We start from the raw sequence: 17,193 nt of genomic DNA on the forward strand, positions 1-17,193 counted from the left end.
CACTTCACGACGAGCTTCCTTCTTTGCAATTTCGAGCCACTGTTCAAGTTTGTAATTACATATTAGTCTTACTACTCCAATACAATTTGGTAAGCTAAAGTATTTGATTAAACCAATTATGTTATTTTGTCTCTTTAAATTTGGGTATAATTGTTATCTTAGATTGTTGGTCCTGAAATTTGATATTACGAGTTGTGTTCTTTCACTCCAATATTGCACTTACATTTGTGATGAAATCACTGCTTAATGTTAAAGGTTCTCTAAGAAGTAACCTGAATTTGAGAAGCTTCCGAACTTCTCTTTTTTCTCATTTATTTTTCTTTAAATTTCAGTAAGTAATTCGAATGTTTTATTATGTGTAGAGACTCTCTTTCTAGATGAAAACTACCACTAGAATAGATGTGGAGATGATTATCAATGATCCTCTGATTGTGTCGGTGGCACCTCAAAAGAAAGGTAAAATCACTCCTCATACACGCACTCCTCCTCAAAAGCAAAAAAGGACAAATCCTTCAGATCCCGATTCTAAGCCTGGTAATACTGGAAGAGAAACATTTGAGATTTGGAATTACTTTACAAAATTTATTGATAAAGGAGGCAAACGTAGAGCAAAATGCAATTATTGTGTAAAGCACTTTTCTTCCGAGACCAAGACTAATGGAAATTCTACTTTGTGGAATCATTTAAATTTGATGTGTCTTAAATCTCCCTTTAGATTTGTTGATAGGAAGCAATCTACATTGAAACTTACACCTATCCAAGAAGGGGGACAATAAACTGGTAAAAGTTCTATTGAAAGGGTGGTGTATAATGTGGAGGATATTAGGAGGGCAATTGCCGAATTTGTTATTATTGACGAGCAACCATTTAAAGTTGTTGAGGGAGAAAGATTTAAAAGGTTAATAGCTAAGGCTTTGCCTAATTTTGAATTACCTTCTCTTGTAACTGTGGCTAGAGATTGTTTGAAGATTTATCAAGAGGAGAAAGAAAAACTCAAAAAACTTATCAAGAACCAACACGTATGTCTTACTAGTGATACATGGTCATCACTCCAAAATTTTACTTATATGGTTGTCACCGCCCATTAGATTGATGATGAATGAAATATACAAAAGAAGATACTTAACTTTTTCCAAACACCAGATCACAAGGGAGAGACTATTGCTAAGGGTATTGAAGCTTGTATGTTAGAGTGGGGTATTGAGAACTTGTTTACGGCGACGCTAGATAATGCAAGTGCGAATGATGCTGGTATTAAACATTTGAAGGCACGTATTGATGACTGGAAAGGAGTAATATTGGGAAATAAGTTTTTACATCTTAGATGTAATGCACATATTTTGAACTCGATTGTAAAAAATGGGTTAGATGAACAAATTGAGCCCATTTATTGTATTAGAAATGCGGTAAAATATGTCAAGTCTTCCTCTTCAAGGTTTGCTTCTTTCAAGTCACATGTTGAGAAAGTTAAGATAGACAATCATGGTCTTTTGAGTCTTGATGTTGAGACTAGGTGGAACTCTACATATACAATGTTAGATACAACTGTGAAATTTGAAAAGGCCTTTACAAGAATGTACGTGGATGACCATAAGTACCAAAAGTATTGTCGAGAGGTAACAAAAGGACATCCATCTGCTGATGATTGGAAGATTGTGAAAGCTTTTATCATGTTCCTTAATATATTTTACACTTTAAAATTTTCAGGAAGCTTATATGTTACTTCGATTGCATTCTTCCATGAATGTTTTAATGTTCGAAATGCTATTATAAAGTATTCTTACAGTGAAGATCTTATTTTGATTGATATGGCTAACAGGATGAAAGGAAAGTTTGATAAATACTGGGGTAAGTTTGATAATTTAAACATGTTATTGTTCATTGTTGTTGTGTTGGATCTCAGATATAAGATAAAGTATGTGAACTTCATTCTTAGTATATCATATAATCCTTTGGTGGGAAAATTGAAATCAGATCAGGTGACAGGTGCTTTGACTCGTTTTTATGATCTTTACAATAATTCTTTCTCTGAATCTTTTAATGACAATTCTGGAGGTGAAACTAGTATGGTGAGTGAAATTGGTGATATTTTGCTATCTCGTTGGGCGAAACATTTGGAAGATGAGGGAGATGTTGAGAAAAAATCTGAGCTTGAGAAATACTTGACGGATAATGTGGAGAAGACCAAGAATTTAAATATCTTGGCTTGGTGGAAAGCTTCATCTAGTAAATATCCAATTCTTTCAAAAATGGCAAGGGATGTTCTTTCAATTCCTATTTCTACTGTTGCATCCGAGTCAGCTTTCAGTACCGGTGGTCGAAGTCTCGATTCTTACCGAAGTTCTTTATCATCAAAGACGGTAGAAGCTCTTATTTGCACTCAACAATGGATAAAGTCACCTAAGGAATGCAAGCTTCAAGACTATCTAGAAGAAATTAAGAAAATTGAGAAAGTTGAAGAAGGTAATTTTATATATTTAATTCGTAATGAATTTGATTCTATCTTTATATTGTTTAACATGTAACCGTTTTTTTTTTCCAGAATGTCCAGGTGACCCTTTGAATATTGATTAGTTCAGAATTTCAGTTAAACAAAATAGTGTCAACCTATTCATGGTGCTTGGCTGCTTGCTGCTTATTTCTAACTTTTATCTTGGCCAACTTTAATTAACTTAATATTTTTTGTGGAACTATAAGTTGGGTTGTAGCTTTTGGTTTATCACATGTTTGCTGTCATTTTCTATTATGGAAGGTCTTGGAATTATGATTCATACAAATAATTGCTATTTCTCATATATTATTTTCATGAATAGTAATCATGCGGACAATTGGTGATTATTTGATCTCTTTTTCAAGCATAATATAACTAAAAAGGAAAATCGAATATAAACCGAAAAATCGAGGAAACTGAAAAAATCGACAGAAACCGAAACCGAAACCGAAAAAACCGAGTTTATTTTGGTTTGATTTGATTATAAATTTAGTAAACCGACATAGTTGGTTTGATTATGGTTTAATAAAAAACCGAACCAAACCGCCTCACGTACACCCCTAGTTCACAGTATCACCTATACAATACACATGTGTGTTTCATAGACCGTTCACAATGTTTACTTACACAATACAAATACACCTATTCAAGGGCTTGGAAATACAACATGAATATGATGAATCATGGTAACTGTAAAAGGGCTTAGATAGCCATCAACGTCAAGCAAATTTATTAAGAACTTCCTTTAAAATTTATAGATATTAAGTCAGGGATCCTCTATAACCACCTTCACACAAATAGGCCAAGCTGTCTCACCCTAACATATGCGGGTGGAGGTGTATCACGATACCACAATCTTTACACAAAGCGGCCTTGCCGCCTCACCCCAATATATGTAGGTGGAGGTGTATCACAATAACACAATCCCTACACAAAGCGGCCCTGCCGCCTCACCCCAATATATGCGGGTGGAGGTATATCACAATACCACAATCCCTACACAAAGCGGCCATGCCGCCTCACCCCAATATATGCGGGTAAATATGTATCACATTACCACAATCCCTACATAAAGCGGCCCTGCCGCCTCACCCCAATATATGCGGGTGAAGGTGTATCACAATACCACAATCCCTACACAAAGCGGTCCTGCCGCCTCACCCCAATATATGCGGGTGGAGGTGTATCACAATACCACAATACCTACATAAAGCGGCCTTGTCGTCTCACTCCAATATATGCGGGTGGAGGTGTATCACAATATCACAATCCCTACACAAAGCGGTATTTCTTCCTCACCCCAATATATGTGGGTGGAGGTGTAATCCCAATCACAATACCATATATAAACTCAAGGCAACATTGTTTGTCATTACATTTAAGGTCGTAATTTCTCATATCATTTGAATACTTCATGTTCATGCTCATCATGAAGAAACACAACCCATTACATTAGCACATGCATGGTAAATCAATAAATCGATTTCAATGGCACATGGGCCCAATTTCTTCTCTTAAGGTTCATCATCATTTAGCATATGACATCTCTTTTTCATCCCGTTATTCACTCACTTGACATCTTGAGGTCATTAGCTAAGTTTATGGCTCTTGGGGACTTAACGTCGAAGTCATTTACATTAATTATTTTAGTAGCATACATACTATGATTGAAACCATAGGGACATATAACACCTGACATACAACACCTCAAAATTCTCATTTTGGCAAACGGCCACATTTCATGTTCATACCATCACTTCACAATTACTTTCAACTACTTACAACATCATTATTTTATTGGCTCCCTTGGCCATACATATTATTCTTCATTTATGGCACTTTGTCCGTATATCATATTCCGCACTTTTATTTCTTTACTTTCAAGGATTATCATCATAAACATCATCATATATAATACTCTTAAAATACCTTTCCCCAAAAAGGGCAATACACAATTTCGACTTATGAATATGTGAGAACTCAAAACCTATTGGAAATACCTACCAAGAATAGCTTTAGTTAGAACAACCACATTTGGACATGACTTGAGTACATAAGCTTTTGGATAATTATATTTTTCGGAGTCAATTTGGAATAGTTGAATCAAGGCTCATTTCATAATATTTCTCATATCATTTCATTTCATTGGCGCTATTGGCCATAAGTATAATTTTCATTCTTGGCACGACGTCTACACTTTATAACCCCAACTCACTACTTTCACTTTCAAGCAACTTTATAGATTATCGACAACAAATAATCTCTAATCACGACTTTTAGTACACTTATGAGCAATTAAGAGTCTTAAGCACATTGAGACTTCTTACACAATTTGGCATAATAGCCTTCACTTTCAAGCAACTTTATAGATTATGGACAACAAAGAATCTCTAATCACGACTTTTAGTACACCTATGAGCAATTAAGAGTCTTAAGCATATTGAGACTTCTTACACAATTTGGCATAATAGCCTTCACTTGAAACACTACTTGGAGTCATAACATTTTTATACCCAACTCATACTTTGAACACATTCCCGAAGGATAACATCATATGATAAGAGCATCCGAAACACATTTTGAACATATACCTTTCAACACAAAGTTTATTCGGAATAGTTGATTTATAAAGAATAACTCGGGACTTACAAGAACGTCATGGGATTCAATTCTAGGAAAGAAGTATAACCAACATACTACGATTTGAGCTTTCCTTAAATTACTACAACATTCCGAAAATTCTAGCAATCCCAATCTATTTTGAGACATAACAAAATTGAACACAAATTAGGAAGATATTCATGGTTTCAGCTCATCTGAGCATTTTATCAAACACTAGGTGTGCAAATTTGGCTACAAGATTTCCTTCATTCTACAACCCAATCTTTACTTATTTAAGCTCAACAATATTCCCACAAACCTTATTGGTACATGCATGTATAAATAATACTCTCATACCCAAGAATCATACTCCTAATCAACCATCTTCCACCCAAATTCGAAATTGAAAACTAGGATATGGAACCTTACCTCTTAGATGAAGAACTTGTGAGATTTCCTTGTTGGATTTCAAAGCTTGGACAAGATCTTGATGAACAAAGCAATTGAGCTTCTTCCTCTCTCTAAAACACTCTCACTTCTCTTTAAAATCATCAGATAATTGCCCCAAAATAAGCCCCAAAGCCTATTTATCAAAATGGGGTTGGGTTATGAAAATAGGAAAATGGACCCCCCGAACTCAGGTATGCGGTCGCACAATGGATCGCACAATGGACCGCACAATGGGTATGCGGGGTCGCACAATGGACCGCAAAATCGATGCCCAAAACTGGGCTGCAATGGTCAGGTATGCGACCATTTTGCGGTCGCAGAATCTGTTTTGCGATCGCATAATGATTCTGCAGTCACATAATGATTCTGTGGTCGCACATCTGACCGCAGAATCACATTCTTCCAGCCTTTAGTAATTTTGTCATAACTTCTTGTAGGAGTATCCAAATGACGAACAGTTTGAAGCGTTAGAAACTAGACTCGAACAACTTTCATTGGATAGGTTTCTAATTACATAACTCCTAGTATATATGTATATATGCTCGTCCAAAGTTTGGTCTTGTGCGTACTCATTTGGAATTTTAGTCTATCATATAATTTCCAACTTGACTTAGACTTAGGGAATCTCCTTAGACCCCACATCACTTATAATATGCCTCGTACACTTATTATCATATCCAATTGATATCCATCATATTAATAGTCCTCGTCTGCAAACAAAATAATATAATTAGAGCACATTAATTTTCTTAATAGCGCTTAAGTACTTCAAAATTTTCTGAGGTGTTACAGTATAGGTTATACTCGACCTAGTTCGAATCAACACTTAATCGTCCCTCAGCCATAAATAAACATACGATATGTTCGACCTCGTTTGAACTAACATCTACTGGCCCTCGGCCATGATCAAACTTAGGTTTTGTTTCGACCTTGTTCGACCCTACTCAAGCTAAGTTATTACGACTAAGGAAACCAAGGCAACCAAGTAATAAAATCAAAAAGCATACAAACTCGAACAGAAGAAAAAAGAATCAGGTACAAATAACAAAACTGGTATTTCATACTTAGAATAGTTTTTACAAAGGACAGAAAAGACGCCCACAAAAAACGCAGAAGTCTGCGGCAGAACAAAAAGAAGGTAAAGAAAAGTTACTAATCGCCGCCTGGCTCAACAGCGTCATCGGCCTGATCGCCTAGGTCATCCCCATCTGCTACTTCACCATCACCATCGCCATCAAGATACTCGTCCTCATACCAGGCATCCTCTTCAATTTGATCCACGCCCTCATTCTCCTTGTCATCACCAGCCTCCAGTGTAGCAGGATCATAGCCGCAAGCAACCCGAGCTATATGTGCCTTAACATGAGCATCCTCGAAGAAGGCTTCTAAAATGGTTCCTACCCTCATCGGGTCTCTAAATATATCCAACTGGGCCTCGGCGTGAATCCACTCCTCGTACAAATCTCGAGTAACATCAAGGAAACTAAAAGCACGGGAAGAGGAAGGCCGAGTCAATAATTGTGTCTTCTCGGCCTAGAGAGTGGTGACTCGATCACAAAGGCTAGAAGCCTCTTTCTCTAATTCTCCAATCTGTTCATCAAGTCGCTCTTCTTTGAGCCTGGCCGTCTCCAAGGAACTCTCTCGCTCTGAACGAAGAACACGGATTATGATCTCCAAAGCCTCTGCCTTCCTCATAGCCCCCGACCGAGCTAACTCCGCCTTCTCGAGATTTGCTACCTTCTCGGCGACCTCGCCACTTAAAGCGTCCGTTATGAATTCACAATCCTCGAGCTCGGCGCGTAACAAGACCACCTGGGCTTGGAGATCGCCGCATTAGGCTTCGACCCCCCTATTAACCTCAAGCTCCTCTTCTTTATCTCTTAGCGCCCCCTCAAGAACGCTACATTTTTCGATGACCCTTACCATCTTGACATCCTTTTCCTTCAGTTCGTCTCAGAGAGTTTGGAAATTTCCGCTCTCACCAAACCGCCTACAAATCTCGCGGTGCTTGCCACGGTATTCGCGGTATTTTCGCTACATTTTCAGAAAAATAGTCTTACGCCTCTCCTCTCTTCGGGCTCTTTCAATCTCCAAAATTACGGTTTGAAAAATAAAGACAAAGAAAATGGGGAATAAGGACGAAGCCTAAATGTTGAACTTGACAAACAAAAAACGGAAGAAGTCGAGAAGCTTACCCTGGGAGCGAGGCCGGCTATGCTCCTTGATAAGGTAGCGTCATCTAGCTTTTCAAAGGTTTTACCCTCCACGTCAGAACAGAGAGGACCAAGGGAAGGAACCACATTCTCCGTATTAACCAAAAAATCTCTATCCATGGGGATCGCAATGGTCCGCGTGGACCCCTCTAGTCTTACTTCAAGTCGGGTAAAACTCTCCCTCATCATCATCACCTCATCGACATCAATATCAGAGCCCGTCTCGTAGACATCCTTGGCAATGTTTTTTCCTTTCCTGTCGACCAGCGAAGAAGGACCGCCAACTGGTTGCGAGGCCGATGGTTCATCTTGCTGCAAAATATCAGAGACTCTCACAGACGGCCCTTCAGCTTCCATCGTGACATCGGGAAGGGACACGCCCTCTACTGCCTCAGCCGATGGCGAAATCTCAGATGACGACTCGATGTCATCTTCGAGCACTATTGTCGCCGTCTCACAGATGACGAAATTGCCCCTCACTGAATCTACAGCACGAGTGATCCCATCACCGACATCCACCGATCTTCTCTTACAGGGAACTAAAGTCCCACCACTCGGCGATGACTCTTCCTCATCCACTAAACCATACAAAGGGGAAGTCAGAAGCTTTGCTGCCGATATGTCCGTAGGCAGAGAAGAAACTGATGCTGAGGCAGTAGAAGGTGAGGTCGACGACCGAGCAGACCTGGCCGCGCTGGAAGATGGAACATGAGTAGATGACCGGGCAGGCCTAGCTGCAGTCATGATCGCAATAGACTTCGAAAAAGAATGAAGGTTATCACTACCAAGAATAAACTGCAACAAGTGACCATGAGGTCGAGGTAGCAAATATTTGTACAGATGAACTCACTGGCCAGGGAAGAAGCAAGCCCGAACTTCTTGAGATAGCCCGGCCATTCACGAATTCCCACAATGTGAGGCAGAACCCGGCCAATCCAGTTCGAATTATCCCCAACCAAAGGAGGGGCGTAGTCTTGGTTGTACATAGAAGGGATAAAATGTCAGAATTGGCGACCAAAACAAATCAAGTGCTTTAGCAACAAAAAAATAAGAAATATATATATGGATACTTACGAGTGTAATTCCAAGTCTTAGGGAGGTCGTTCGCATTGGTCACCGCGTCTTCAGTTCTGACAAAAATGTAATTGAGCCAGAACTGACGATTTGCCTTGTCCTTCACCACCAGGCATTTACTTCCTCGATGACGAAGGTGCAACATCGTCCCCATGTAGAAGCTAGGGGCAAAGAGATGCATCAGATGGTGGAGTGTGACCTCGACCCCGACCAATTCCGCAAACTTTGTAAGCATTCTAATAAGCTTGTAGATGTATGGAGAAAGTTAGGCCACGCAAACGCCATAGTAGCAACAAAATTCCTCCGCCAACGGGAGAAGGGGAAGAGTATAGGAAACTTGGAAAGGGTATGCATAGAACGCGCAATACCTGGGGCGGTGGATTTGTATCATATCGCGCCCTGCTGGGACCAGATCGATTTGGGCAGGAAAGCTGAACTTTGCCCTAAGTTCATATAGATCGACCTCTTTCATCGCTGACTCCGAGACTTCAGGCTCACCCTCAGATGCCTTCGAAAAGTCGGACCTTACTTTCTCGCTACAAGGAATTATTTTCTCCACTGTGGAAAAATTCTCATCTTCAACGGCGATAGAGACACCATCAGCGCGAGGGGGTATAAGCACCGCCATGGGGACAAGGTCAGTTGACATACCGGAACCAGAGGATATATTAGCCATGTTGTTAAGAGAGGATATTCAAGAAAGGAAGTGTTAGAAGCAGCGAGAATCACTAAAACCAGTAAGAAGATACGCGACAATGGAGGAAGAAGAATGAGGGAAAGGATTTTGATAAGAAGAGATACAACAATGGGGGAAGAAGAAGAAACATAGTTGTTTTATGCAACAGTGTCATAAATATTGAAACGTTACCCACACACCCCTATTTATAAAAATTCAAGCGTCGAAACCAAGGAATTAATCTATCATTACATGGAACTATAACCGAAGCGGCATATTCGATCAGAAGACGCGCGCGAAACGAAGCAATGTATCAGGAAATCGCGTCATAATGACCCCTGTCGCCATGACATCATCCTGATACGTGGGACATACAACCCCAGAAGATATGGTTCACAAAGGGACATGCTGCCAACTCGCCCCAACCATCACGACTCATTCAGGTCGTCCAAATGCTTCGACCACGTTACACAATATCCGCTCATCGAGCCCGCTTGAGGACGGCCTCAATAAGCGGAGGGACTAACTGTATAGGTCAAAATCTGCCCTAGAATATTTAAGGTAATATAGTAATAAGGAAAGAGTCAGTTGAGGTCGGCCAGGGAGCAGCGAGATTCGTGATCGAGATATCAACAATGACCGAGGTTGAGCACCGTTGACAGAACAATAGCGGCTAGTTTTTGAAATAGGATATTAAAGAGAATATTCTAGTGAATATTCTCTGCACTTGTACTATTAGGGTTTGTTAGAGATATGTCTCTAATAAATAAGGGAAAAAAGATAAGGAAGATAGACATGTAATATTAACTTGATAAGAACACTTTTCAGAAGAAGATTCTCTCTCTAAAGCAAAGATACATACATTACCTTTTTATCAACATTCTTGTTCATGTTATTTGATACTTTTCCATCAGATCCGAGAATAGTTCGAACATTCTAGGATTTATCTGTCACGCATCATTGTCAGGAGGAACAATCATCTAACTCATTCATTATTGGGTGAATCATTCCTTCTATTTACTTAAATGTCATTTATTGTTATTTATTGATAGTTACTTCTCCATTATTGCTCATACTTTTGGAATATTTAATGCATGATATCATTAATCCCCCACTAGATCAGCCCCATATTATCCGTATTTCAAGATCTACGTTTAGGAATATTATTATTAACTAGGTTTAATCCATTATTACATAAATATAAAGGTTTAACCGAAAGTTATACTTTTTGGTCAAACAAGAAGGAGTTTGGATGAATCCATTTTGCTTGAAAATTATACAATATATATATATTTCTTTATGTGTTTTCTTTTTAAATTCTTTGAATCGCCTCGATGAAAATCCTATTTCCGTCACTTATCAGTGTAATCTCTTGATGCCACAAGAATAATGAGAAGAAAGGAGCCTGGAAAGTTTCCTCTGTCGTAGAACAAGGCTTATATCAAGGATTTAACTTCTTTATACGGAAACTTAAAATAGTACTATATATATTTTTACAACAATATTATATCACCTAAAAGATAATTACAAATCACTGTCCAAGACTTGAAAAAAATAATACCTGAATAATAAAGCAGGTAATCTCTTACTACGTACAACAGGAACATTTCAGTGGCAATGTAAAAATTTCTTTTGTACTTATTTAAGCTAGAAATAATATTTGCCTGCAAGTTGGACATGATGAATGCGATAAAAACCATTTGTCTATACATTTAACATGAAAACCATGATTACATCTTGGCAAAATCCTCAATTTTTCTCCTTGTTGAAATTCTCCGAGGCATATTGGACAATCATCAATGACAGAAATCATCTTCAATTCTTGCTCGTAAACTATCACTGGTATTTTTTTTAACTCGCTTTTATCCAATCCATTCAACGACAAACGTGCAATTACAGCTTCTGCAGATTCAAAGGGAAATCTCCCGTTGTGTCGTACGACACAACGTATAATTGCCCTTAGCACAAGCGCAATTAACAGTGCGAGTAGCAGAGCTGCAAGAAGTATTAGCAGACATCTATTTGAAACCGCCACACTGTAACCCTGAAGAAAACAAAGTAGATAATGTTGAGACATAATATAATTAAATAATTTAAAAATAATATACTCTTTCTAACGGCTTAAACTTTTAGATGAAGCGATCAAAAAATTTAACATACCGTACTCATCTCTCATACTAGAAATCTTGGCATTGCATTTCTTGAGAGAAAATCTGGAAACGTAAAGTGTGGAATATCACATGATGAAGCTTTAATATAAATGCAGAGTATGATGTAGAAAGCTGGTAAGACTTTTCTTTTTCTGCTGATAGAAGCCGGTAAGAATTGAATGCAAGAAAACATTTCCTGTTTTAGCAGTAAGTTCAAAGTCTTTCAGTACTATTGAAATATTATAGAGTATTTTTTTCTATCATAATAAGTGCCAGCTGTCAGAATTGAAATTGTTATCCCACCCTCCGATAAAAATAACACTACACTCCCGGGATTAGTTATACCGCGATTTTATCCCAACAAAATATGGGATAAACTCATCTCAGATTTAATCCCTAAATTAATTATCTCTTATCCCTCGTACCAAACGAGCCCTAAGTGTAAAAGTTATTCCGAGATTAGCTAATAGCACCAATCAAACATGGAATAAAGTTAATCTCAAACTTTATCCCGAGATTATTATCATTATCCCATGTACCAAACGACCCCTTATAGGCTGTGTGGATCCTGCTGCTCTACAATTAATTCGTTATCCGGTAGTTAGGATAAGGAAGAAGAATAATAGCATGTTTGGCCAAACTTCAGAAGTGTTTTTCTCAAAAGTACATTTCAAAATTGTGTTTGGCTAATTAATTTGAAAAGCACTTTTGAGCATTAATTAATGTTTGGCCAAACTTTCAAAAACTGTTTCTAAGTGTATTTTTCTCAAAAGTGCTTTTGGAGAGAAACTACTTTTTTCTGTTACTCAAAAACTACTTTTGTTTCTCCTCAAAAGCACTTTTTTCCTTCTAAAAACTTGGCAAAACAACTAAATTTTTGAAAAAAAATACTTTTGGCCCAAAAATAAACTTTGCCAAACAGGCTATAATACTGATTGTGATTTGACGAGATAATATGAGTCATTTGGGACCATAGTATTTTCATTTAAAAATGAAAAACGATAGCCAGACAACATAATAGTTTTTTTTTCCTGACATCCACCTGGACCAGAATTAGTTTTAAACGCCATGAGACGTGTAGAAGTAAGCTTTATATAATTCGTGCAATGATTCAAACGTGATAGAAATTATTATTTTTTATGTGAACTATAAATTTTAAATATTTTAGATAATAATTGACGGGCTTAAATTGATCACCAACACCGACTGCGTTGATTCATATAATTGATCTCAACTAAGATTGATAATTGAGGTGTTGGAACTCGATACTTCCGTTTGAATACATACATATATATATATATATATATATATGCGCGCGCGCAATTCAAACGTGATGAAAATAAGATATATATTTAAAAACTCATTCTCTAGCTCAATTCAAACTCCACAACGTCTAAATTTTGGATTCGCCATCGTGTAGAACCAATGGTTGCCTGCAAGTTGGGCACGATGAATGCGATGAAAACCATTCATCAATGCACTTGACATGAAAGGCATGATTGCATCTTGGCAACATTCTCAACTTTTCTCCTTGTTCAAATTCTCCGAGACATATTGGACAATCTGTAGCAGAAAACATCCTCAGTCCTGGCTCGTAAACCATCACTGGTATCTTTTCCAACTCATCCTTGTCCATTCCATTGGATGCCAAACGTGAAGTAGCAGCTTCTGAGGACTCGAAGGGAAATCTCGTGTTGTATCGTAAAACACAACGTACGATTGCCCTCAGGTCAAGGGCACATAGCAGCGCAAGTAGCAGAGCTGCAAGAACTATTAGCAGATAGCTGTTTAAAATCGAGTCACTTGAGCTGCTTTCCGGATTCGACGGAACCACCACACTGCAACCCAGAAGAAATCGAGGCAGACGGTACTCATCTCTCATATTAACAATCTAGGCTTTGCATCTGCTGAGATACTCTGTGAAGGTAGCATGTTGTATTAAATTGTGAAGCTAAAGGACACTGAAAGCTGATGGTAAGAAATGAATGAAAGAAAACATATTTCAGTCTTGTTGTCGTCTTCTTTTTAAAACAAGTGGCACATCTACTTCAAACTGTCAGTAAAACAAGGCTGCTGCTCCTCTTATCTTCTGGGTGTGATGAGGAATTAGGAGAGGTTGGGACCATAAGTTTTTCATACAAAAATAAAGGCAGACAAAAAAATAATTCTGCAACAAAATTTGGGGAGACCCTTGATAGTTCTTTTTTTTTGTCACTTTCCAGAAATGATATACAACAATAGTCATCTGAAATGTGATGTATCGAACAAGATACATAGGAACAGCATGACATTTACATGATACAAAAAATATACAAGGCCATACCTCTGGTAAACAAAACAAAAGGCACATACATTAGCAAATTTCTTCAAAATAAATCTCTACGACATCATGTTTCTCCACTTGTCCTTCAAGTCACCCTGAACAAAATTGTCCGGACTTCATAAGTTGGAGTATTAAAAGACATATCTATTACTAGCAGCATGAGAATGCACTTACCGCAGTCCTCACTACAAATATGTCACGATAAGTATTTAAGATGTGCGTCCAATTTCCGGAACCATACCTACAAAAAAAAACATTTAGAGCGCTAAACCTTGTGTTGATACTTCTTTAAAGTTAAAAGGAAGTATGGGATTCTCCATACTTCTTTACACCAGTTCTCAAAGTGTCTTCTTCCAACGCACTCCATTTCGTGGGCTTTCTCCTCGTGGTGAATTTTTTAAATTCATATTTCTTCAAGGGAGAGATTTTCGTCCTCTTCGGGCTAGGTAATGTAAACCTCCTCGCGCCACTTGGTGATCCTTCAATCAACTCGTCTGCTGAATCGTCCCACTGTATAGAAATCAGTGTTTGTTACCATTAGCAAGCACAAAACTGCTATTTTTTTCCTTTCACCATTTGGATAATTGTCCCAAATACAGTTTTTGTGCTTAGGACAAATTTTTTCGAACAAAGAATATGCTTAATGTTTAAGCTCTAATATACCTCTGGCAACACTGAGTGCAGCATGCAAATGGAGACAGGGAAAGAACAACAACAATAACAACTATGCCTCAGTCCCAAACAAGTTGGATAGGAAAAGGCATGCATTTGTAAGCTTTTTTTTTTTTTTTTTTGGGGGGGGGGGGGGAGGGTGAAGGGGGGTGACCCATGTGACAGGCGGGAACACTCACCACTATACTAACCTCACTATTTTACAAAATATCACTTAGTTACTTGACAGTGGCAAAAAGTTTGGCACATTTAGTCACTAGGCTAGTAAAGCTTTGAAAATAAACAAGACTATCTTGTAATAAAGACTTCGGGTTAAAATCGCCCATATACATTCAATAGCCTACTGGAGAGCATTGGTGCATTAAAACGTGACCATCAGAGCCATTTGACCAGTTATTTTTATGCGGGTGGAGGCAAGAAAATTTTTCAATGTACATACCTCAGATGTATGGGCAGCACTCTTTCGGTTCATTAGGTCTGGCTTGGATGCAGCACTAGGATGACAATTACGCTGTGCCTCACAATTCTCTCCATTAACTTGATCCATTCTGCTACTGGCAACCACTGGATAAGGGGCTCTGTCACTGTTATTTTCGGCAGGCTGATGACCCATATGATCCCTCACCAAAGAAGACAGAGTCTCAGCAAACTGTAGTACATCAGGTAGAGGATCCTTCACCATAGCACGCAGCTCCATCGAACTCAATTTAAGTGCTTCCTGTGCTTTCTCGATTTCAGGCGTAGGCAGGAAGTCCTGTCTACCAGATGCATCAAGTCCTAACTCAATAGAGTCACTGATCCTAACACCTCCACATGTCCGAGCTAATGCTCCTCTGGTGCGTCTGAAAGCAACATGCTTCTGCCTGGGCAATGCATTTCCTTTGCGCACTTCTGCAAGCACAAAAAACAATCATCTCAACATGAAACCCATAAAACTGATACGAGTTAAACAATTAATATATCAAAAAAGAAATAACAACAAAATTGCTATGGGTCCAACAAGGAAATGTCAAAAAGTAATCTTTTATCTCTTATCAAAGGATAGCCCATATATACCAGAAAAAGCAAAAAGTTCAGCCTTTAACACCAACATCCAGAATTGGTCATATATTCACTTACATAAACCAATAATCAGATCATAGGTACTTATAGAAAGTATTCATACAAATACATATCTCAAGTTAGATCATATCATAGATTTTAACAACACATTCACACAAAGATTTAACATCTTCAGACACATTTTGCAGATGTAATGTTACATATTACAGCTCTACCTCTGACATTATTCCTGCAAGTCCCTTGTTCGTTCACCCCTCCAAAAAATGCCCTCACCGTATCATCACTCCTGTAAGTCTCCGCCACAACATCAAGAAAAGGAGGCCCAATTCTCTCTTTAGCTTCTCTAACGAAAACCATAACCGCCTCAACAGGAAATATGCCTTTACTTCTCCTTATCACATTATCACAACACTTATCTTCCCATAACGCTGCTTCTATTTCATCCCTCCAATCCCATAACTCTTCACATACGAACCCTACATTCTCCATTTTTTCCATTAAATTAATTCTCTTTTTCCATATCCTCTTTACTGCTTCAAAATACTTTCCTTTATCACTTTCCGCCCCTTTTTCATTCAAAAATTTCACCGTGCATTCCACTGCCACCGCACAGTACGCGGATTTCAGTTCCTTTAAAGTTTCAGTTCCTTCTTGATGATCTAGTTCCTCGAATAGTTCGAGAAGTTCGAGGATTTTCTCAGTAACTGAACCGTTAGAAATCTCGGATTCAAGTTTTCTGAGGATTAGGGCTTTTTTGAGGTTCAAATTGTCGTTTGGAAGTGGAATAGTGTGAATTAGAGCGTTGAGTATGCTGTCATCGAGCGGTTGTCGGAGGATGAATTCGAGAATCCAACGGGATATATCAACATCCATTTGTTAAGCGTGAAATGAGCCTTAAGAACCCTAAAATTGAATTTCGAATGACTATTCTACGGGGTGTTGAGAAAGGGGATTTTGTCGGGTCGGGTCGGGTGCTTCTCAGTTCTATACTTCTATTGTCTTTCTTCCCGGTTTCCTAAAAGCTCCGGCCAAAATACTCCGGCGAGCTCCGATGAAATATACTCACTAATTGGAAATGATCTTACTCTTCTTAAATGGTGTATGAGTACCAAATGATTAAAAATTTCATTCATTTCAGGAGTAATAATTAAGTATTTCCTTTGTTTAAAATAGAATGGTGACTTCCCAAGTACGATATCAAATCCTTCACTTAGTTTTTTGTGCCAATTCAAAAATTGATTTTTTAATCATTTTAAATAAAATTTAAAATCTAGAATGGTGACTTCCCAAGTACGATATCAAATCCTTCACTTAGTTTTTTGTGCCAATTCAAAAATTGATTTTTTAATCATTTTAAATAAAAATTTAAAATCTAATTATTTTAACTCTATTCAACTCTTAATTGAAGTATAGATATCCTCTTAGTTTTTTTTGTGTGCGCCTTGTAAGAATGTGAGTCCAGAACCATAATGATGTAAATT

At 38.1% G+C, this 17,193-nt stretch overlaps 2 protein-coding genes across 3 annotated transcripts; both read right to left on the bottom strand.

The window, feature by feature from the left end:
• Positions 1 to 11,147: 11,147 nt before the first annotated feature.
• LOC107775046 (RING-H2 finger protein ATL72) lies at positions 11,148 to 13,537 on the bottom strand. The gene is made up of 2 exons (XM_075242683.1): positions 13,079 to 13,537; positions 11,148 to 11,549 (listed from the first exon to the last, which is right to left on the bottom strand). The coding sequence occupies exons 1-2, from the start codon at positions 13,535 to 13,537 to the stop codon at positions 11,148 to 11,150; spliced, it is 861 nt and encodes a 286-aa protein (XP_075098784.1).
• Positions 13,439 to 16,850, bottom strand: LOC107775036 (uncharacterized). 2 transcript variants are annotated; one of them, XR_001645630.2, is made up of 6 exons: positions 15,928 to 16,850; positions 15,090 to 15,541; positions 14,301 to 14,488; positions 14,153 to 14,219; positions 13,979 to 14,073; positions 13,439 to 13,572 (listed from the first exon to the last, which is right to left on the bottom strand). XR_001645630.2 is itself a non-coding variant. In XM_016594710.2 (5 exons), the coding sequence occupies exons 1-5, from the start codon at positions 16,583 to 16,585 to the stop codon at positions 14,035 to 14,037; spliced, it is 1,404 nt and encodes a 467-aa protein (XP_016450196.1). In that variant the 5' UTR covers positions 16,586 to 16,850; the 3' UTR covers positions 13,824 to 14,034. The 2 variants fall into 2 exon arrangements, 1 of the variants encoding a protein (XP_016450196.1); XM_016594710.2 differs by lacking the exon at positions 13,439 to 13,572 and having other exon boundaries at positions 13,824 to 14,073.
• Positions 16,851 to 17,193: the final 343 nt, after the last annotated feature.

Source organism: Nicotiana tabacum, chromosome 22 (genome assembly GCF_000715075.1).
Source record: "Nicotiana tabacum cultivar K326 chromosome 22, ASM71507v2, whole genome shotgun sequence".
In the NCBI taxonomy this organism is placed as follows: domain Eukaryota; kingdom Viridiplantae; phylum Streptophyta; class Magnoliopsida; order Solanales; family Solanaceae; genus Nicotiana; species Nicotiana tabacum.

Bases quoted from the DNA above. Each gene is read 5' to 3' on its own strand.
- LOC107775036 (XM_016594710.2), bottom strand. From the start codon at position 16,585: ATGGATGTTGATATATCCCGTTGGATTCTCGAATTCATCCTCCGACAA. The intron at 15,542-15,927 runs GTAGAGCTGTAA...TTGTGCTTGCAG, and splicing joins TTGCAGGAATAATGTCAGAG to AAGTGCGCAAAGGAAATGCA. The intron at 14,220-14,300 runs GTATGGAGAATC...TTTTTTTTGTAG, and splicing joins TTGAGAACTGGTGTAAAGAA to GTATGGTTCCGGAAATTGGA.
- LOC107775046 (XM_075242683.1), bottom strand. From the start codon at position 13,537: ATGAGAGATGAGTACCGTCTGCCTCGATTTCTTCTGGGTTGCAGTGTG. The intron at 11,550-13,078 runs GTTCTACACGAT...TGTTTTCTTCAG, and splicing joins CAACTTGCAGGCAACCATTG to GGTTACAGTGTGGCGGTTTC.